Raw genomic sequence first — 18,686 nt, 5'->3', positions numbered from 1 at the left:
TAACCACATTCCTATGATCGTATTTTCTATCCAGACTGATCAGAATGATTTCAATTTGCCCAAAATCAATTGATGAGACAGTATGTGTCTTTTTTAATAATTCATAGATTCAATCATAGTATCCGATTCTGTGAAGAATCATTCAATCAGATTGTTACATGTATGGCCACCATTACTCTATGCAAAACTAAAAAAAGAAGTTTTTACTTTATCCATTCGTTAACTATTGCATCGTTTGGGTGAATTCACTAAAGTATTATACATGGATTTCATTATAGTGCATGGTCTAATATTTATATAAAGCAGGGGTCCCCAAATGGCCTACGGGCTACATCCGGCCCACTTTAAGGCCGGCAGCTAGGGTCAGTGGTGTAACCTCAGACTCAATGCACAAACTGAGGAATCAGATCAGTTGGTCTTCGCTTCTAATGGGGACCCTGATGTAAGGGAGACTCTAATGGGTTGCGCTGAGCAAACCCATTAGATGCCACTATATAAAACCCGTAAATTAATATTGGGGACCCTGATGTAAGGGGGACTGTGATGGGGAGCCTGATGTAAGGGGGACTGTGATGGGGAGCCTGATATATTATAAAAGGGGACTCTGATGGGGACCCTGATGTAAGGGGAACTCTGTTGGAGAGCCTGATGTAAGGGGGGACTCTGATGGGGAGCCTTATATAAGGGGGGACTCTGATGGGGAGCCTGATATATTTTAGGAGAGGGACTCTGATGAAGAGCCTAATGTAAGGGAGACTCTAAAGGGGAGATGATTGTAGGGGGGACTCTGATGGGGAGCCTGATGTAAAGGGGATTCTGATGGGGATCTCAATGTAAAGGGGACTCTGATGGGGAGGTTGATATAAGGGGGATTCTGATGGGGACCTTGATGTAAAAGGGAACTCGGACAAGGAGCCTGATGTGGGGGGGGGGGGTCAGAAAGGGAGCCTGATATAAAGGGGGGGCTCTGAGGGGGACCCTGATGTAAAGGGGGACTCTGATAGGAAGCCTGATGTAAGTGGGAGGGCTCTGATGGGGACCCTGATATAAGGGGGGACTCTATTCGAGAGCCTGATGTGGGGGGAGGCTCTGATGGGGAGCCTGATTTAAAGGTGGACCCTGTTGTAAGGCGGTACCCCGACGTAAGGGGATCCTAAAAATGTAAGGGTATGTAAAATTATGAGGAGGTTTCTGATTTGAAGGAGGGTTTCTGATGTGATGGGGGGGGTCTTCTGATATGATGTTATTTCTTGGAGCGATGTTATTCATTCGTTTAACTTCATTTTACAACACTTTTTTTTTCGGCCAGTAATATTTATAAAATATAGGATGTGGCCCTTGTAGTTAAGCATTTGGACCCCTGATTTAAAGTATGAGTGAAGGAAAAAACCTGCGGCGGTGTATTAGAACCCCTGTCAGTTTTTATTGCTGTCTGTGTCCCCGTTAGGGAGATTCCCCCACTCTATTTGTCCTGGGGACTGTTCATTTCCAATTTTAACCATTTGCAGATAACGACTGTTATGGAAAATCACGCATGTGTGCCACTTTAATGCATTGACTCATACAGGACTGATAACCATCTGTTATAATGTTGGCTGTGCATTGTTTCTCCTCGGCTGTCCTCTAGCACGGTCACGTGACTGCAGCGTCATCACATCACATGACCTGTCAAGCAGAGACTGAACAAAATAGGAAGAGTCAGCTACAAGCAGGCATGTCTTCCATCAGCAGTGGCTGTACAGGGGATGAGATCAGCGATCAGCACAGGTAATTCTGTTTTATAGATTAACGCAGCGCTGACAGTTACAAAGCTGCGAGAATTGAATTTATTTAGATATGTTGCTAATAATTAACAGACCTAAAAGAATTAATGTGTCCTTTGATCTTAGTTCTGTTTGCTAAGTGAAAGCAGAACTAAGGTAGGGTTGCTACCTCATCCCTTTAAACCAGGACACACATTAATTACACGGGTTCTGTGGCTGATTAAGGTGGTAATTAAACTCACTAAGGCAGGCCATAGACGATTCGAATTTCGTTCGAAAATCGTAAATGGCAGTGTTATCGAACGATTTTCGTATCGTTAGTGTGGTATGTAAAACGTTCGATTTTCGTACGACAGCAAAAATTCACATATCCAACATGTTGGGTTTTTTTGTGAAAATCGGCCGAATTTCGTATCATTAGTGGGGGAGTTGTATGATTTCGCCTAACAAAACACAGAACAGTAGGGAGTGTGTCCGGTAGAGATGTGGTTAAAAGGCACAAAACATAGTGTTTTGTCGTACGATTTTCGGCTCACATTGATGGTACACTCGATGATGTGCACGAGTGCCGCTTTCGTTTATCGAACGATAAATCGTACGAAATTCGAATTGTCTATGGCCTGCTTTAGGCTCCTTTCACACAGTAAGTCCGTCAAACGGACTCCGCTTTTCTCAGCGGGGGATCGATCTGCCGATCCCCCGCTGAGCAGGAGAATGACAGGAGAATCCCTCTCCACTCTGTCCAAAATTAAAACAAAAAGTTTTGCCTTTAGTTATACTTTAAGATAGCCATACACTGTAAGATCTGAAACAATTTATTCCCCCCATCCATTCTAAACAGTGTAGATACAGGAACTGTCCTTGCCAGCTATTGTATTCTGACTCCTGGCACCTGTCAAAAAACCCCAAAAGTGACTGCATTTGACTGGATCCAGATGCTGTTTGCCTGACAATATTACACCTGGCTTCTTCTCTTTTCTTCTCTCCAAAGATGTTGGGCAAGATGGGGCCCACCTGTGTCTCCAATTCATTCTGTGTATGCCCATCTTTAGTTAAGTTAAATATGGCGGCTTTTATACTGGTTGCCTGGCTGTCTCTGGTTTCAATACTTACCAGCAGCCAGCATTCAGATCAGGAAAATCAAAGTAAAGTCAGAGCTCCTGATCTGTATACATATTCTGGGTTAGTGTATGAAGGTCTATGGATCAGTTTGGCAGCCATGCAGCTGGCATTTTCAGAACAAGAGACCAGCAATGGCAGTTTTTATATTTTCTCTGTAGAAATTTTCTTCATGCATTGTTCCTTCCCATAATTCTGTCACCTTTTCACATAAGATTTGCAATTTTATTTCACTGTCTGCTTTCTTACAAGTCTCAGGAAGAAGATCAAGGACAGTTTAAGCAGATATGATGTTGGCAGCCGATACAACCACATTCCTCTTCAGAAAGCCTCAGTTCTGCTCCCTCTGCAAATTAGACAAGGCAGACTCTACCTGCTTCTGACTGTCAGATCAATGAAGGTAAGTTCACTATTTGTTCTGGGACTGTGTGCTGAACATCATGCGTCATTACCCCTCGCTCACAGCTAAACTGCCACAAATATGATAATTTGCTCATCGTCTCTCCGGGGCAAATTGTCTTTTTGCTGCTTATGGTGAGAAACTGGCAGTTATATCATTTAAATGCACATCTGCTTTTTTCGTTTTTTCTATAATCTCCTTTAAAGGTGATTATCTGCAGTGTAGCTGTGAAAATCTCCTGGTTCAGTTAAAGGTAAATTCCAGTTTGTTAACCACTTAAGCCCCAGAGGATTTGGCTGCTCAAAGACCAGGGCCTCTTTTGCGATTCGGCACTGCATGACTTTAGCGGATAAATGCGCGGTCGTGCGATGCTGTACCCAAATTAAATTGATGTCCTTTTTTTCCCACAAGTAGAGCTTTCTTTTGGTGGTATTTGATCACCTGTGCGATTTTTTTTTTTTTTTTTTTTTTTTGATCATGCGCTATAAACAAAAAAGGAGTGCCAATTTTGAAGAAAATAACAATATTTTTCACATTTTTTTTATATGAAATTCCCCCCCCCCCTCCAAAATGTAAAAATCTAAAATTTTTTAACATTTCAGGCCAATTTGTTTTCCACTACATATTTTTGGTGAAAAAAATCGCAATAAGCGTATTTTGATTGGTTTGCGCAAAAGTTATTGCGTTTACTAACTACGGGAAATATTTCTGTCATTTTTTATTGTTTTTTTTTTTAACTAGTAATGGCGGCGATCTGCGTTTTTTTTTTTTTTGCGGGACTGCGACTTTGCAGTGGACAGATCTGACCCTTGACTGACATTTTTGATGCTTTTGGGGGGGACCAGTGACATTACTACAGTAATCAGTGCTATACATATGCACTGTTACTGTAAAAATGACACTGGCAGGGAAGGGGCTAACTTTATTAGAGAGCAAGGGGTTAAGTGTGTCCCTAGGGGAGTGCTTCTAACTGTAAAGGGGCATGGCTTTTGATGTAACCACAGAGACATACGATCCTACATAGCAGGATCGTATGATCTCTGCTGTTACATCAGGGAGAATGACAGGCGGCTTTGTTTATATTAGCCACCTGCCTTTCTCCCTCTCCAGCGGGAGATCGCGAGTGACCGGCGGACATTGGAGCCACCGGCCACTCGTGCGGGGATGCCCGTGAACGAGCGGGGGCGGGAGCGCGCCTCCGGCGGCGTGCGCTCGCCCCCTATTGGCTCGCAGGCGAGTGACGTACCCATACGTCACTTTGCCTGCACAGGGCTGACCGCCGCAGTATATGTACTTGCGGTGGTCGGCAAGTGGTTAATGTAGCACCCTCCTAGTCAGGTGATAGATAGTAGATATAGTTTTGGCATTTCTGCTTAACAGGAAAGCAGCAGGAAAACCATAGTTGCTCTGTCTGCTTATTAGGGAGCAGGATTTCTAGTTAGGCTTGTCGCATGTGTCCATGTGTGATTCACTTGGTCTCAGGGAGTGTCCCCACTGTATCCAATAGGGGAGCCTGTTGGACAGTGGAGGAAACCCAGCCAGTGACACACAGGCTTTTGTGGCTGTCCCAGTGGGAGGGCACAACCGCAGTGCATCCTGGGATTGGTGATAAAAGCCAAGGGCACATGTGATAGGGCGTCTTTGGGCGGGAAGCCAGGTCCCAGGAGGAGGGTGATGGCTGTCTCTCCTCCTGTCAGTGTGGAAGGTGGTCACAGGCGGTCGGCCTAGTGGATCAAAAGTGTGGTGGCAGAGTGAAGCAGCGGCCTTGCCGCATACACTACAGATAGTTGTCCTCAAGATTGTGCATAGTTCAAGTTTCAGTATCCCACTCATCCCTTCTCCTATCCAAGTTCCAAAATAAAACAAAAAAAACAAAATCCCCTAGACTGTTAATTTTCTGAGCCAAGCGATAAAGTGATATGGTTTTACAGACTGTTGCTATGGGTAACCCAGGGGAATCCATTCTCCCTAGGGGGCAGTGCTACATTAAATACTGCTGGCAAAGAAAACATGTGTGCCAAATCTACCACTTTGTTACAATGTTTACATATTTTATAGTAAGGGAAAACCAGCACAGTGGCTTAGTGGTTAGCACTCCTGCCTTGCAGCATTAGGGGTTTGAATCCCAACCAGACCACTACCTACTTACGAGGTGGTATCAAAAGTTTAAACCTGGGAAAGAAATTGGCTGCACACCTCCGCCTGTCCAGTAGATTTATTGAAACATGCATAAAACTGCCAACAGGACAAGGACGCAGACCATGGAAGGTTGACGCGTTTCACTCTACCAACGTGAAGATGCAGATGAATACTATCATATCTGGAAGATGTTTTTCCACAGGTGTAAGCAAAGGAACTTCCGCTATTGTCATTGTTCTATGTGCCATTTTCTTGCCTTTCTATAGTCAAAAAATGGCCTTAAAGTGAATGTAAACCCCATTCGTGAAATTTGACCTGGGCACATATATCTGTAGTGTTTACTTATCTCTTTCCAAAGCCCTAAGTCCTGTGTCTTTCTACTGCTCCGTTCCTCTATTATCAGCATGATAACTTCTGATAAGTTCTCCAACACAGGAGATAAAAGCATCTGGAAATTTGTGTCGGGAGGGAGCATAGAGATAGATTAACAGAGAGCTGGTGTATTCACAGCACAGCTCTGCATGTTTTTTCCTTCCTCTGCCTATGTGGAGGGGGGTGTGTGCCTTTCCTCCAATCAGCTGTCATACATTGTATGCCAAGACTCCACACCCAGTGCTGGAACAGTAAGAAAAAATTCTAACACAATGTTCACTTTCTAAAGAGTGTAAAAAGCAGAAGACAGCAGATATACAAATAAAATGTATGTAGGAGGATTTTTTTCCTCTCTGTGTATCATCTGAGGCTGTTCACTTCACTGGATATATGTGAGGGTTTACTGTACATCTACTTTAAGTTCCCTGAAAGATCAGGTAATATCTGCCTGGCGTTGAGCTTTAACCTTCAAATTTGGAAAATCATCTCCTGCAACTCTCATCTCCCAAGTGGATGAGATCTGCTACACACGGATTGTACTGGGCAAGTGGGATATATATGGGGTAGGTGGTATTGGTTAGGAGCAGGGTTCTGGCTAATATTTTGCACCGCGGGTCCAGTAGCTACAATCTGAATATTTGGCTAATAATGCAAGGTGTGGCATTGCTGAAACATAAAAACCTATATATTGCAATTTAAATATGTTTACATAAGGATATTATAAAAAAAAAAAAAAAAAACTGTAAGTAAGAGTCTTGCATTTTTTTACAGCTGAACACAATGCCGGGAGATGTTTGCTTTCCAGGAGGAAGACAGGATCCATCAGACCAAGATGAAATAGAAACCGCTCTAAGGGAATCTAAAGAGGAGATCGGACTGTGTCCTAACCAAGTGGAAGTCATTTGCAGGCTTCTTCCCTATGTTACCAGGGTCAGTAAATGTTCTGAAGTATTAGACTCTCATTGGTAATAAACTGATGTTCTATACACTGCTCAAAATAATTAAAGGAACACATTTTAATCAGAGTATAGCATCAAGTCAATTAAACTCCTGGGATATTGATCTGGTCAGTTAAGTAGCAGAGGGGGATGTTAATCAGTTTCAGCTGCTTTGGTGTTAATGAAATTAACAACAGGGGCACCAGATGGGCAACAATGAGACGACCTCCAAAACAGAATGGTTTTACAGGTGGAGGCCATGGAAATTTTTTTCCCTTTCTCGTGTTTTCTAACTGTTTTTCAGTAGTTTTGCATTTGGCTAGGGTCAGTGTCACTATTGGTAGCATGAGGCAGTACCTGGACCCTATAGAGGTTTCCCAGGCATTTCAACTCCTCCAGGATGGCACATCAATACGTGCCATTGCCAGAAGGTTTGCTGTGTCTCCCAGTCCCAGCACAGTCTGAAGAGCATGGAGGAGATTCCAGGAGACAGGCAGTTACTCTAGGAGAGCTGGACAGGGCCATAGAAGATCCTTAACCCTTCAGCAGGACCAGTATCTGCTCCTTTGTGCAAGAAGGAAATGGATGAGCACTGCCAAAGCCCTACGAAATGACCTCTAGCAGGCCACTGGTGTGAATGTCTCTGACCAAACAATCAGAAACAGACTTCATGAAGGTGGCGTGAGGGCCCAATGTCCTCTAGTGGGCCTTGTGCTCACTGCCCGGCACCGTGGAGCTCGATTGGCATTTGCCATTAAACACCAGAATTGGCAGGTCTACTACTGGCACCCTGTGCTTTTCACAGATGAGAGCAGGTTCACCCTGAGCACATGTGACAGACGTGAAAGGGTCTGGAGCAGCCGTGGAGAACATTATCCTGCCTGTAACATTGTTCAGCATTGCCCGTTTGGTGGTGGGTCAGTGATGATCTGGGGAGGCATATCAATGGAGGCACACACAGACCTCTACAGGCTATACATTGGCACCCTGACTGCCATTAGGTATTGGGATGAAATCTTTGGACCCATTGTCAGACCCTACGCTAGTACAATGGGTCCTGAGTTTCTCCTGGTGCACAACAATGCCCGGCCTCGTGGCGAGAGCATGCAGCCAGTTCCTGGAGGATGAAGGAATTGATACCATTGAAAGGCCCCCACACTCGCCTGACTTAAATCCAATAGAACCTCTTTGGAACCAGGGCAGCCGCTAGAAATCCTGGGGCCCCATACAGCCTACCTGACAGGGCCCCCCCTCCACCGAAAATATCAAAATTATATTATCACCCCCTCCCCCAATCCCTCCTCACAGCGCAACCCCTCGAATCCCTCCACAAATTCACAACCCCATCCCCGTACAGAGTGCAGGGGTCAGGAATGCATTACGTACAGAGTGCAGGGGTCAGGAATGCATTACGTACAGAGTGCAGGGGTCAGGAATACGTTCAGGAGAATGCTAGATACAGAATGCAGGGTTCTGGAGTGCATTATGCAAAGGGTTCAGGAGAGTGCTAGATAGGGAGTAGTGCCTTACTAAGCTGACCAAGATTCTCCATTGAGGCCAATGTTAAAAATCGGGAGTAGTGCTATACCAAGGTGACCAAGATTTCCCATTGAGGCCAATGTTAAAAATCGGGAGTAGTGCTATACCAAGGTGACCAAGATTTCCCATTGAGGCCAATGTTAAAAATCGGGAGTAGCGCTATACCAAGGTGACCAAGATTTCCCATTGAGGCCAATGTTAAAAATTGGGAGCAGTGCCATACCAAGCTGTCCATAGTAGCGAATGTACGCAAATGCCTCTGTACTGAACCTCTTCCCAGCTGCTACAACCTCTGCAACACACACACCTCTCCTCTGCCCTCAACTTCCCCAAAGGTCCCCCATCTTCCACATGATTACCTTTCTAAAATACCTTTCTGTTGCTGGCTGCCATATCTTCCTTCTCCTTCTTCCCTATGCACGTGTTGCTTGACACAGGGGGCGGGTCTGAGTAGCAGTCCCGCCCATTACCGACATCACAGCATGAATTCGACAAGTGCAGTCTCTGCATAGTACACACCCAGCTGGTTTGTTAGCCAATCCCTGGCTGTTCTAAATGTTCCCACTGCTGCAGGTCCTTCTGAGCTAGAAGGTAACATTTATCACCAGAATTATGCCGGACAAAGCCTCTGTAAAGCGGGACAGTCCTGCCCAGGTTGGGAGGTATGCTGTCATTCTACCGATCTTCCTGCTGTCCGGGCGCCCCTATGTGCAAGGGCCCCATACATGAGTACTGGCTGCACCCCCCTGATGGCGGCCCTGTTTGGAACATCATGTTTTGGTCCATTTGATGCCACCAGGTTGCACCTCAGTATGTTCACAAGCTTTGTGATGCTCTGGTCCAGATCTGGGAGGAAATACCCCAGGACACCATCTGTCATCTCAAAAGGAGCATGTCCCAACATTGTCAGGCATGCATACAAGTACGTGGGGGGGCATACAAACTACTGAGTACCATTTTGAGTTGCTGCAATGAAATTTCAGCAAAAAAGACTAGCGTGCTACATAATTTTTTCAGGAGTGTCTTTGAATTCAGCCCTCTGTAGCTTGAAAATGTTCATTTACATCAAACGATGGGGCATCCTTTCATTGCTAACACATTACCCAGTCCATATCCGTATAGATACCCAGCATGATATAATTCCCCATTAATATCTGATGTGTTTTCAAAGTGTTCCTTTTGTTTTGTTTTTTGAGCAGTGTATAATGTTCTCATCACTTTTTTTAAACTCTTGGGTTTTAAAATATCCCATGACAATTTACAGAGCATACTGGTCTTTCCAATCAGTAAACTGAGTATACAGCCGGGTGTTCTGCAACAAAATCACATTGCAGTTGTGACTGTGGTCTGAGGTTCCGTCACAGCAGTGTTGTCACCTTTTGGACAGGATAGTCTTAGATATATGTGTAATTATAAATTGACTTTAGGGGTCTACAGTATTTATAAAAAGAATACCCGTAATGTGTCTAATATGTGTATTTCCTATGATCATCCCCTCCATTCAGTGGCCATTCAGTTTCCTGAAATACCTAATTTAGGCAATGCATAGATAAAGTGGGGTACACACTAGTAGAAAATCTGCCGAAAATTCCCGTCCGAGGTAAAATCGTACGATTTTCAGCCAAACACCGACATTTTTGACAAACACCAAAATTTTTATCGTCTGTCCCCAGACAACCAATTTTCGTTTAATGTGTATGCAGTACGTCCGTGAAAAATGGGATACGAAAGGCCGCGCATGATCTAAAGTTGCTGACGACCCGAAAGTCTAGGAACAAATGTCCCCAAAAAAAAAAAAAAATTCGGACGAGAAATTTTGTGAACATTTATGCACTGTCTACTAAAAACGGTTGTGAACGCGAGCATGAGAGAGAAAAATCAGAGGATATTTCGTCCGATTTTCGTCAAGTGTGTACGGCCCTTTAGACACCTTATGAGGATTATTCTTGACAGCTGTGTGAATACTGAGGCAACTATTTTTTAGCTAGACCCTTTTAACCACTTTAAGACCGGAAGATTTTCCCCCTTAATGACCAGGCCCTATTTTGCGATTCAGCACTGCGTTATTTTAACGGACAATTGCGCGGTCGTGCGACACTGTACCCAAATAAAATTTATGTCCTTTTTTCCCACAAATAGAGCTTTATTTTGGTGGTATTTGATCACCTGTTCCATTTTTATTTTTTGCGCTATAAACAAAAAACGAGCGATAATTTTGGGAAAAAAAACAATATTTTTCATATTGTGCTATTTGACATTCTCAAAAAAAAAAATATGTAAAAATCAAAATTTTTTAACATTTTAGGGCAATTTGTTTTCTGCTACATATTTTTGGTAAAAAAAAAATCACAATAAGTGTATTTTGATTGGTTTGCGCAAAAGCTATCACGTCTACTAGCTACGGGAAAGATTTATGTCATTTTTATAGTTTTTTTTTAAATTTACTAGTAATGGCGGTGATCTGCGTTTTTTTGCGGGACTGCGACATTGCAGCGGACAGATTGGACCCCTAACAGCCATTTTTGACACTTTTGGGGGGACCAGTGACATTACTACAGTAATCGGTGCTAAAAAGATGCACTGTTACTGTAATAATGACACTGGCAGGGAAGGGGTTAACCCCGTGGGTGATCAAGGGGTTAAACGTGAGCTTAGGGGAGTGATTCTAACTGGGGGGGGGGTGTGGCTTCTGAAATGACCATAGAGACATGTGATCCTATATACAAGGATCATATAGGCTCTATGATCATTTCAGAGAGAAGAACGGTCAGCTGTGTTTACAACAGCTGACCGTCCTTCTCTCTCAGCGGGGAGCGATCGCGGGTGTCAGGCGGCAATCGGAGCCGACTGACACACGCATCGGCTTCCCCACTGCTGAGTGGGGGCGGGAGCGCGCCGGCGGCGGTGCACGCTCGCCTCCTAGCTTCCCGCGCACGACCGACGCAGATCTACGTCAGTTTGCACAGGAGAGCCACCCTGCCGCAGTAAAAGGGCAGCGGGTTGTCGGGAAATGGTTAATATAAAAAAAAAAAAAAAAACATGAAAGGCTAACTTCAGTCAACACAAGCATTTACAGCAACCCTTGGAATAAGGGTTCCTTCACACCATAGCACTGTGGTAGTGCACCAAGCAGGCTGGGATGCATTATGGTGCTATGCATTTGAAATGGCGCTCCAAAACATAGCTGCATAATGAATGATGTATGTTGCAATGCATTGTGGTAGAAACAAATGGGATCGGAGAGAGTCTTCCTGCTTTGGGTGCCTTATTGAAAATGAATGGACTGTATTAGTGCAGTGCACCACAATGGGAAATTGATTGATTAGACTGCATCACCACAAAGCAAGTAGGTGTGAATGGGCCCTAAGTGCCTGTTCACACAGAGTTCAGTGGCTGGTGTTTTTCCACACTGGAAGAATGCCAGTCACTGCTAGGACACACAGAAAACAGCTGCTTTCTATGTACACTGATCACACTGCAATATGCTGCGATAAAATGAAGACATGCAGTATTTTATCACAGTACACAAGAAGGCATTGCATGTCACGGTACAGGAGCGCAATGCACTACGCTGCTGTATGATGACGTGAATGAAGTGTCAATTGACATAAAGGTCCCCAAAAAAAAAAAAAAAAAGGGAGCTGTGTGATTTGGTAAAATACCCATTACACCGCCCACCTATCACCAGCTCACTGAAGCTGCAACAGACAGGTACCCGCACACCAATCTGCTCAATCTCAATGCTCTGTGTGAGCAGCCCCCTTTTTGTCCCAAGTGTCACTTTTGCTAGGCCTATTAAAGGAAGTGCAAAATAATTCATTTTCTGGCAGTACAACTTGGTAATAAAACCATTACACAAAAAATCCTGTGTTAATGCTATTGACAGACTGCACATAGATGTTATTTTTGATTTTGCCCCTAGCTCCACTTTAATACACTATGCATCAATTGGTCATAATTTGAAAAATTAAAATAAAAATAAAAATAAACCCTTTTATATTGCTACTGAAACATTGTTTCTTATCAGAACTGCATACATGTAGAGCACCAGCTCCATCTAGTGGTAAAGTAATAAAATGACAGCTTTCCAAATATGAATAAAAACATTCTGCAAAAGGGGGTTCCTAATTTATGAATGCTGCCCATCTTCGTGATTTTGAGCTGTTGAAATTAGTTAATCTCGTTTGTTGGGAAAATCTTGTAAATATGAGTAATTCCTTATTTCAGCAGATCTTTTTTGTGATCTAAATAAATGGAACTGACACTTTTTACATGGATAGAATGGAGAGTATTTACTAAAACGGCAGTACTCAGAATCTGATGCAGCTGTGCATTCTAGCCAAACAGCTTTTAATTTTAGCTTGTTTAGTTAAGCTTTGACCAAAAAAAAGGGTATATATGGCGGGTACCCTAAACCTATCTAGGATTGCCTCTAACTACCACTAACTGTCTCTCACACTAACTGAAGTCACAAGTGACACTAATACAGTGATCACTAAATTATCTGTATACTGTATATAGTGACATTGTGACAGGAAGTGAAGGGTTAACTGGGGGGTGATCAGGGGGTTAAATGTGTGCCTATGTGTCCTGGTGTCAGTGTAGTGCTTGTGTACTCACAGTCTGATGCTCTCTTCTCTCACGCTGGAACCGAAAAGGGCTCCAGGAGAGAAGATTGCATAATTTCCTGTGCCTGTGTTTACATTACACAGGCACAGGATGCTCTGCACTGGCCTGGACTTGATGACTGACCAGTTCTGAACCTAATCAGCACATCGCGGGGACGGCGCCCTACAGTTACATTGGTTCGCGCAGCCGAGCCACCTTGCGCAGTAAATCTGCGGTGGGTGGTTGGCAACTGGTTAAAGGATAAGTCCACCCTAAGACTAAAATCCCTGCAACTATATATCTCCACATTCTAACACTAACCTATCCTAAGGTGACCAAATATTTTAAATTAAATCCGGGGACTTATTTTTTTTCTTATTGGCAAATGGCACAGGACTGCATAATACACAGAGCGCTGGGTACAGAACTGCATAATACACAGAGTGCTGGGCACAGGACTGCATAATACACAGAGCGCTGGGCACAGGACTACATAATACACAGGGCGCTGGGCACTGGACTGCATAATACACAGGGCACTGGACTGCATAATACACAGGGCGCTGGGCACAGGACTGCATAATACACAGAGCGCTGAGCACAGAACTACATAATACACAGCGCTGGGCACAGGACTGCATAATACACAGAGTGCTGGGCACAGGGCTGCATAATACACAGAGCGCTGGGCACAGGACTACATAATACCCAAGGCGCTGGGCACTGGACTTCATAATACACAGGGCGCTGGGCACTGGACTGCATAATACACAGGGCGCTGGGCACAGGACTGCATAATACACAGAGCGCTGAGCACAGGACTACATAATACACAGAGCTGGGCACAGGACTGCATAATACACAGAGTGCTGGGCACGACTGCATAATACACAGAGTGCTGGGCACAGGGCTGCATAATACACAGAGCGCTGGGCACAGGACTACATAATACACAGAGTGCTGAGCACAGGACCACATAATACACAGGGCGCTTGTCACAGGAACTACATAATACACAGGGTGCTGAGCACAGGACCACATAATACACAGAGCGCTGGCCACATGACTGCATAATACACAGAGCGCTGGGCACAGGACTACATATTATAGAGGAGAGTGTTGGGCATAGAGTACAGGGTTCAGAGGTTTGCTATGCACAGAGGACACTGCTGCCCCCACATCAATAGCTCACCTCTGCACCCTTCTCTCACAGATTATCTCTGCAGCCACCTCTTAGCCCTTCCCCCACAACAGCTAAACTCTCCATCTCTCAATGCAGCTGCATCAGCTCTGACCCCTGCTCCCCCGCTGCCCTCACCTGTGTACAAACAGACACCCCCCACCCATCTGCTCATCTCCCGTTCTCAGCAGCCCTCCACACAGTAAATTATTGGCTCTGCCCCTACACCACTGAATAGCAGCAGGAGCGGTAGTGAGATTGTCCAGCAGGGGGCGTCTGTATTTGAGCCACCAGGCTGTTTCTCAGCCAGCATGGGATGCCCTGTCTACATTAATCCGGCCCTGAATCAGGGGACAAAACCGGGGACAGTGTCCTCAATCCGGGGAAGTCTGGTCACCTTAAGCTATCCATCCCTGTAAAGAAGAAATCAGTTTACTTACCTTTGAAGCCAATCTGACCCGATCCCACGCTGACCTGTCAGCTGCCGCTTCGCTGTGGAGGCGGGTGCAGAAGACACAGCCAACAACGAAAGCTCCATAGTAAGTCTATGGGTGACGTCATTCATTTCACAGCTGTTGTCAGCCGTGTCCTCTTTAGAGCTTCCACCGCTGGAGATCGAGTCGGATCGGCTTCAAAAAAGGAAAGTACACGGATTTCTTCTTTACAGGGCTAGATAGGTTAGTGTTAGAATGTGGAGATCCATAGATGCAGGGATTTTAGTTTTAGGGTGGACTTCTCCTATTAAGACATTTATATTACAGATTTTGATGTTTTTTTGATATCGTTTTTTTTCAAATGAATGGATAAACTCATTGATAACCTGCAAGCTTGCCTATTGTTCAAAGTTTTAAACGTTTTAAAGACAATGTGTGCTAGTGTTATTGTATGTCTGCAATGCTGTTAAATCCCTGAGGATTAGGTTATGGTCTACTTTGAAATGGGCTGACAATAAAAGTAGTTGTATTTGTGGGGGTCTATGTTCTGGGTCAGTGGGGTCTATGTATAAAACATTTGCTGTATGGATGACTTGCTAAAACTTGTAGTGCCGCTCTAAGCAAAAGAGGGGAGTATACAGTGGGTACGGAAAGTATTCAGACCCCCTTAAATTTTTCACTCTTTGTTATATTGCAGCCATTTGCTAAAATCATTTAGGTTCATTCTTCTTCCTCATGAATGTACACATAGCACCCCATACTGACAGAAAAACACAGAATTGTTGACATTGTTGCAGATTTATTAAAAAAGAAAAACTGAAATATCACATGGTCCTAAGTATTCAGACCCTTTGCTCAGTATTTAGTAGAAGCCCCCTCTTTATCTAATACAGCCAGGAGTCTTTTTGGGAAAGATGCAACAAGTCTTTCACACCTGGATTTGGGGATCCTCTGCCATTCCTCCTTGCAGATCCTCTCCAGTTCTGTCAGGTTGGATGGTAAACGTTGGTGGACAGCCATTTTTAGGTCTCTCCAGAGATGCTCAATTGGGTTTAAGTCAGGGCTCTGGCTGGGCCATTCAAGAACAGTCACGGAGTTGTTGTGAAGCAACTCCTTCGTTATTTTAGCTGTGTGCTTAGGGTCATTGTCTTGTTGAAAGGTAAACCTTTGGCCCAGTCTGAGGTCCAGAGCACTCTGGAGAAGGTTTTTGTCCAGGATATCCCTGTACTTGGCCGCATTCATCTTTCCCTCGATTGCAACCAGTCGTCCTGTCCCTGCAGCTGAAAAACACCCCCACAGCATGATGCTGCCACCACCATGCTTCACTGTTGGGACTGTATTGGACAGGTGATGAGCAGTGCCTGGTTTTCTCCACACATACCGCTTAGAATTAAGGCCAAAAAGTTCTATTTTGGTCTCATCAGACCAGAGAATCTTATTTCTCACCATCTTGAAGTCCTTCAGGTGTTTTTTAGCAAACTCCATGCGGGCTTTCATGTGTCTTACACTGAGGAGAGGCTTCCGTCGGGCCACTCTGCCATAAAGCCCCGACTGGTGGAGGGCTGCAGTGATGGTTGACTTTCTACAACTTTCTCCCATCTCCTGACTGCATCTCTGGAGCTCAGCCACAGTGATCTTTGGGTTCTTCTTTACCTCTCTCACCAAGGCTCTTCTCCCCCGATAGCTCAGTTTGGCCGGATGGCCAGCTCTAGGAAGGGTTCTGGTCGTCCAAAACGTCTTCCATTTGAGGATTATGGAGGCCACTGTGCTCTTAGGAACCTTAAGTGCAGCAGAAATCTTTTTGTAACCTTGGCCAGATCTGTGCCTTGCCACAATTCTGTCTCTGAGCTCCTCAGGCAGTTCCTTTGACCTCATGATTCTCATTTGCTCTGACATGCATTGTGATCTGGAAGGTCTTATATAGACAGGTGTGTGGCTTTCCTAATCAAGTCCAATCAGTATAATCAAACACAGCTGGACTCAAATGAAGGTGTAGAACCATCTCAAGGATGATCAGAAGAAATGAAAAGCACCTGAGTTAAATATATGAGTGTCACAGCAAAGGGTCTGAATACTTAGGACCATGTGATATTTCAGTTTTTCTTATTTAATAAATCTGCAACAATGTCAACAATTCTGTGTTTTTCTGTCAGTATGGGGTGCTATGTGTACATTCATGAGGAAGAAGAATGAACTTAAATGATTTTAGCAAATGGCTGCAATATAACAAAGAGTGAAAAATTTAAGGGGGTCTGAATAATTTCCGTACCCACTGTGTATATATAGCAGTCCCGCTGGTACTCAGGAATGGGGGGCTAGTGAAAAATATCACATCCAAAAGTGTGTAGCATACTTAGAAAAATCGCCATTCAACCCTATCCATGGTTAACGTGTAAGCTGGCCTTAGTAAGTTGGCTTTAGTCTATGACTAAGCCCCGGTGGGTGGGGCGAAACATATCAGAGGACGTGGCGTGTTGAGTGGTGCAAGGCTGAGACCAACTTACACATGTTAACCACGTGGACAGGATAGGAATAAGCGGGGATTTTTCTAAATTTGCTTTACAGATTTCTTACCTATTCACATTGGCACCACAAATGTTTGTCAAATTGTTGGTAATATGACTATCTCCTATAACTATCGGCTCCATCCAGTGGCCGCAATGCAGTATTTCCTAAAATACAGTCCCTCATTAAAATACTACATTATGGCCACTAGATGGAGCTGATGAGCATAGGAGCTAATCACATTAGAAACATTTGTGGTGCTCGTGTGAATGGTTAAGACATCTGCACATCAAATATTTTATTCATGGCCGCCACTCAGGCGCTCTTTCAGGCCCGTTTACTTATCCTAAGACATTGGATAGCACAAGAAGCACCTACGTATAGGATGTGGCTGGAACAGATGGCTTCCACTTTACGTATGGAGAAGGTTGTATACCAACATAGGGGGGTGCCACAGAAATTCTCTAAGGTATGGGGGGCATGGTTAAATAGTCCGGGCATGGCCCCTGATGATCTAGTTCTGGACCGTTTGTTATTATAATTCCTGGAGGTGGCACTCAGGTTAATTGTTAATTTTTGGTTCACTTGACGGGGTTGGGAGAGTTTCTTGCATTTCCGTATGCTCTGTTTTTCTTTTATATGGATTGAATTGTTTTTATATATGATAAACTTGGGGGGTGAGTGGCATGGTGTGGCCTAGGCATTGTTTATGGTTTGCTGTTGTCATCCGACAATGTTTCTTTTATTTAATGTAATGGTGTGAATTTTTCTCAATAAAGCTTTTTCTTGATTTAAAAAAAAATATTTTATTCATAGACCTCAAAGTATTGCAAGATGAACATAAAAGCCAGGCAAATATATTTTAGAAGGATGTCAGCAAGAATTTATATTACTATAATGATTACTATCCTGTTTTATGTATTTCTATCCTTTTGATGTCTCTCTTTTTTTCTTCCAGTCTCCAGTTTACTTGGTCACTCCAGTGGTTGGGATTGTGGAAGAGACCTTTCAGCCATCACCTAACCCCAATGAGGTCACAGATGTCCTCCATGTTCCCTTGGATCTGTTTATCAGCGTGGATCATTACACTGCAATACCATATAACATACCCCCTTTTGGAAAGCAAAACATTCATAAGTTCGAGCATCAGGATCCAAAAACCAAGAAAAGCTTTCACATTTGGGGGTTGACGGCACATTTTGCCTTACTGGTTTCAGTCATCCTCCTAGAAAGACGTCCATTGTTCGACCCAGAGTTTGATCTGGAGACCACATTGCAGATTTGTGAGAAAACCATCTTGAACTATCATAATCTAAGTAAGCTGTAGCGGTCCAAGGGATAAATGACTGGTGCCAAATCTTATCAAGGATTCTTACCAGCACGTGTTCTGTATGCCCAGAACTAGGCCAATCCAGTGTGTTTGCTCAAAAGGTTCACATGGAGTTTTAAATGGAAGATTCTGTATTTCCTGTGATCACTCCAGACCCTATGCTGTAAAAGACTGGATCCTCCCCATCCCTTTAGATGTGCGCTAACCATCATTTTCCATGATGCAGTTACTCTGGGGACATTACCAGGGCGGTGTAAATGTAATATGTATGCTAAACTGTGGCTTTCTAGGAAAAGAACTGAGCTACTTCCATGAATGTTTTGGGAAATTCTAACTCTTTAATCACTTGAGCTCTGAAA

General features: G+C 44.1%; 1 protein-coding gene across 1 annotated transcript; it reads left to right on the top strand.

Annotated features, from left to right (window-relative positions):
- Positions 1 to 1,714: 1,714 nt before the first annotated feature.
- Positions 1,715 to 18,357, top strand: NUDT7 (nudix hydrolase 7; the record flags this gene model as incomplete). Its single annotated transcript, XM_082271040.1, has 4 exons — positions 1,715 to 1,767; positions 3,135 to 3,282; positions 6,565 to 6,723; positions 17,956 to 18,357. 4 exons carry the CDS (start codon positions 1,715 to 1,717, stop codon positions 18,322 to 18,324), a joined length of 729 nt encoding a protein of 242 aa, XP_082127166.1. The 3' UTR covers positions 18,325 to 18,357.
- Between the last annotated feature and the right edge of the window lie 329 nt (positions 18,358 to 18,686).

This window comes from Pelophylax lessonae (assembly GCF_965119305.1).
Source record: "Pelophylax lessonae genome assembly, chromosome: 10".
Classification (NCBI taxonomy): Eukaryota; Metazoa; Chordata; class Amphibia; order Anura; family Ranidae; genus Pelophylax; species Pelophylax lessonae.
The sequence above is the reverse complement of the archived record's forward strand: the minus strand, read 5'-3'. Positions and strand labels throughout refer to the sequence as shown.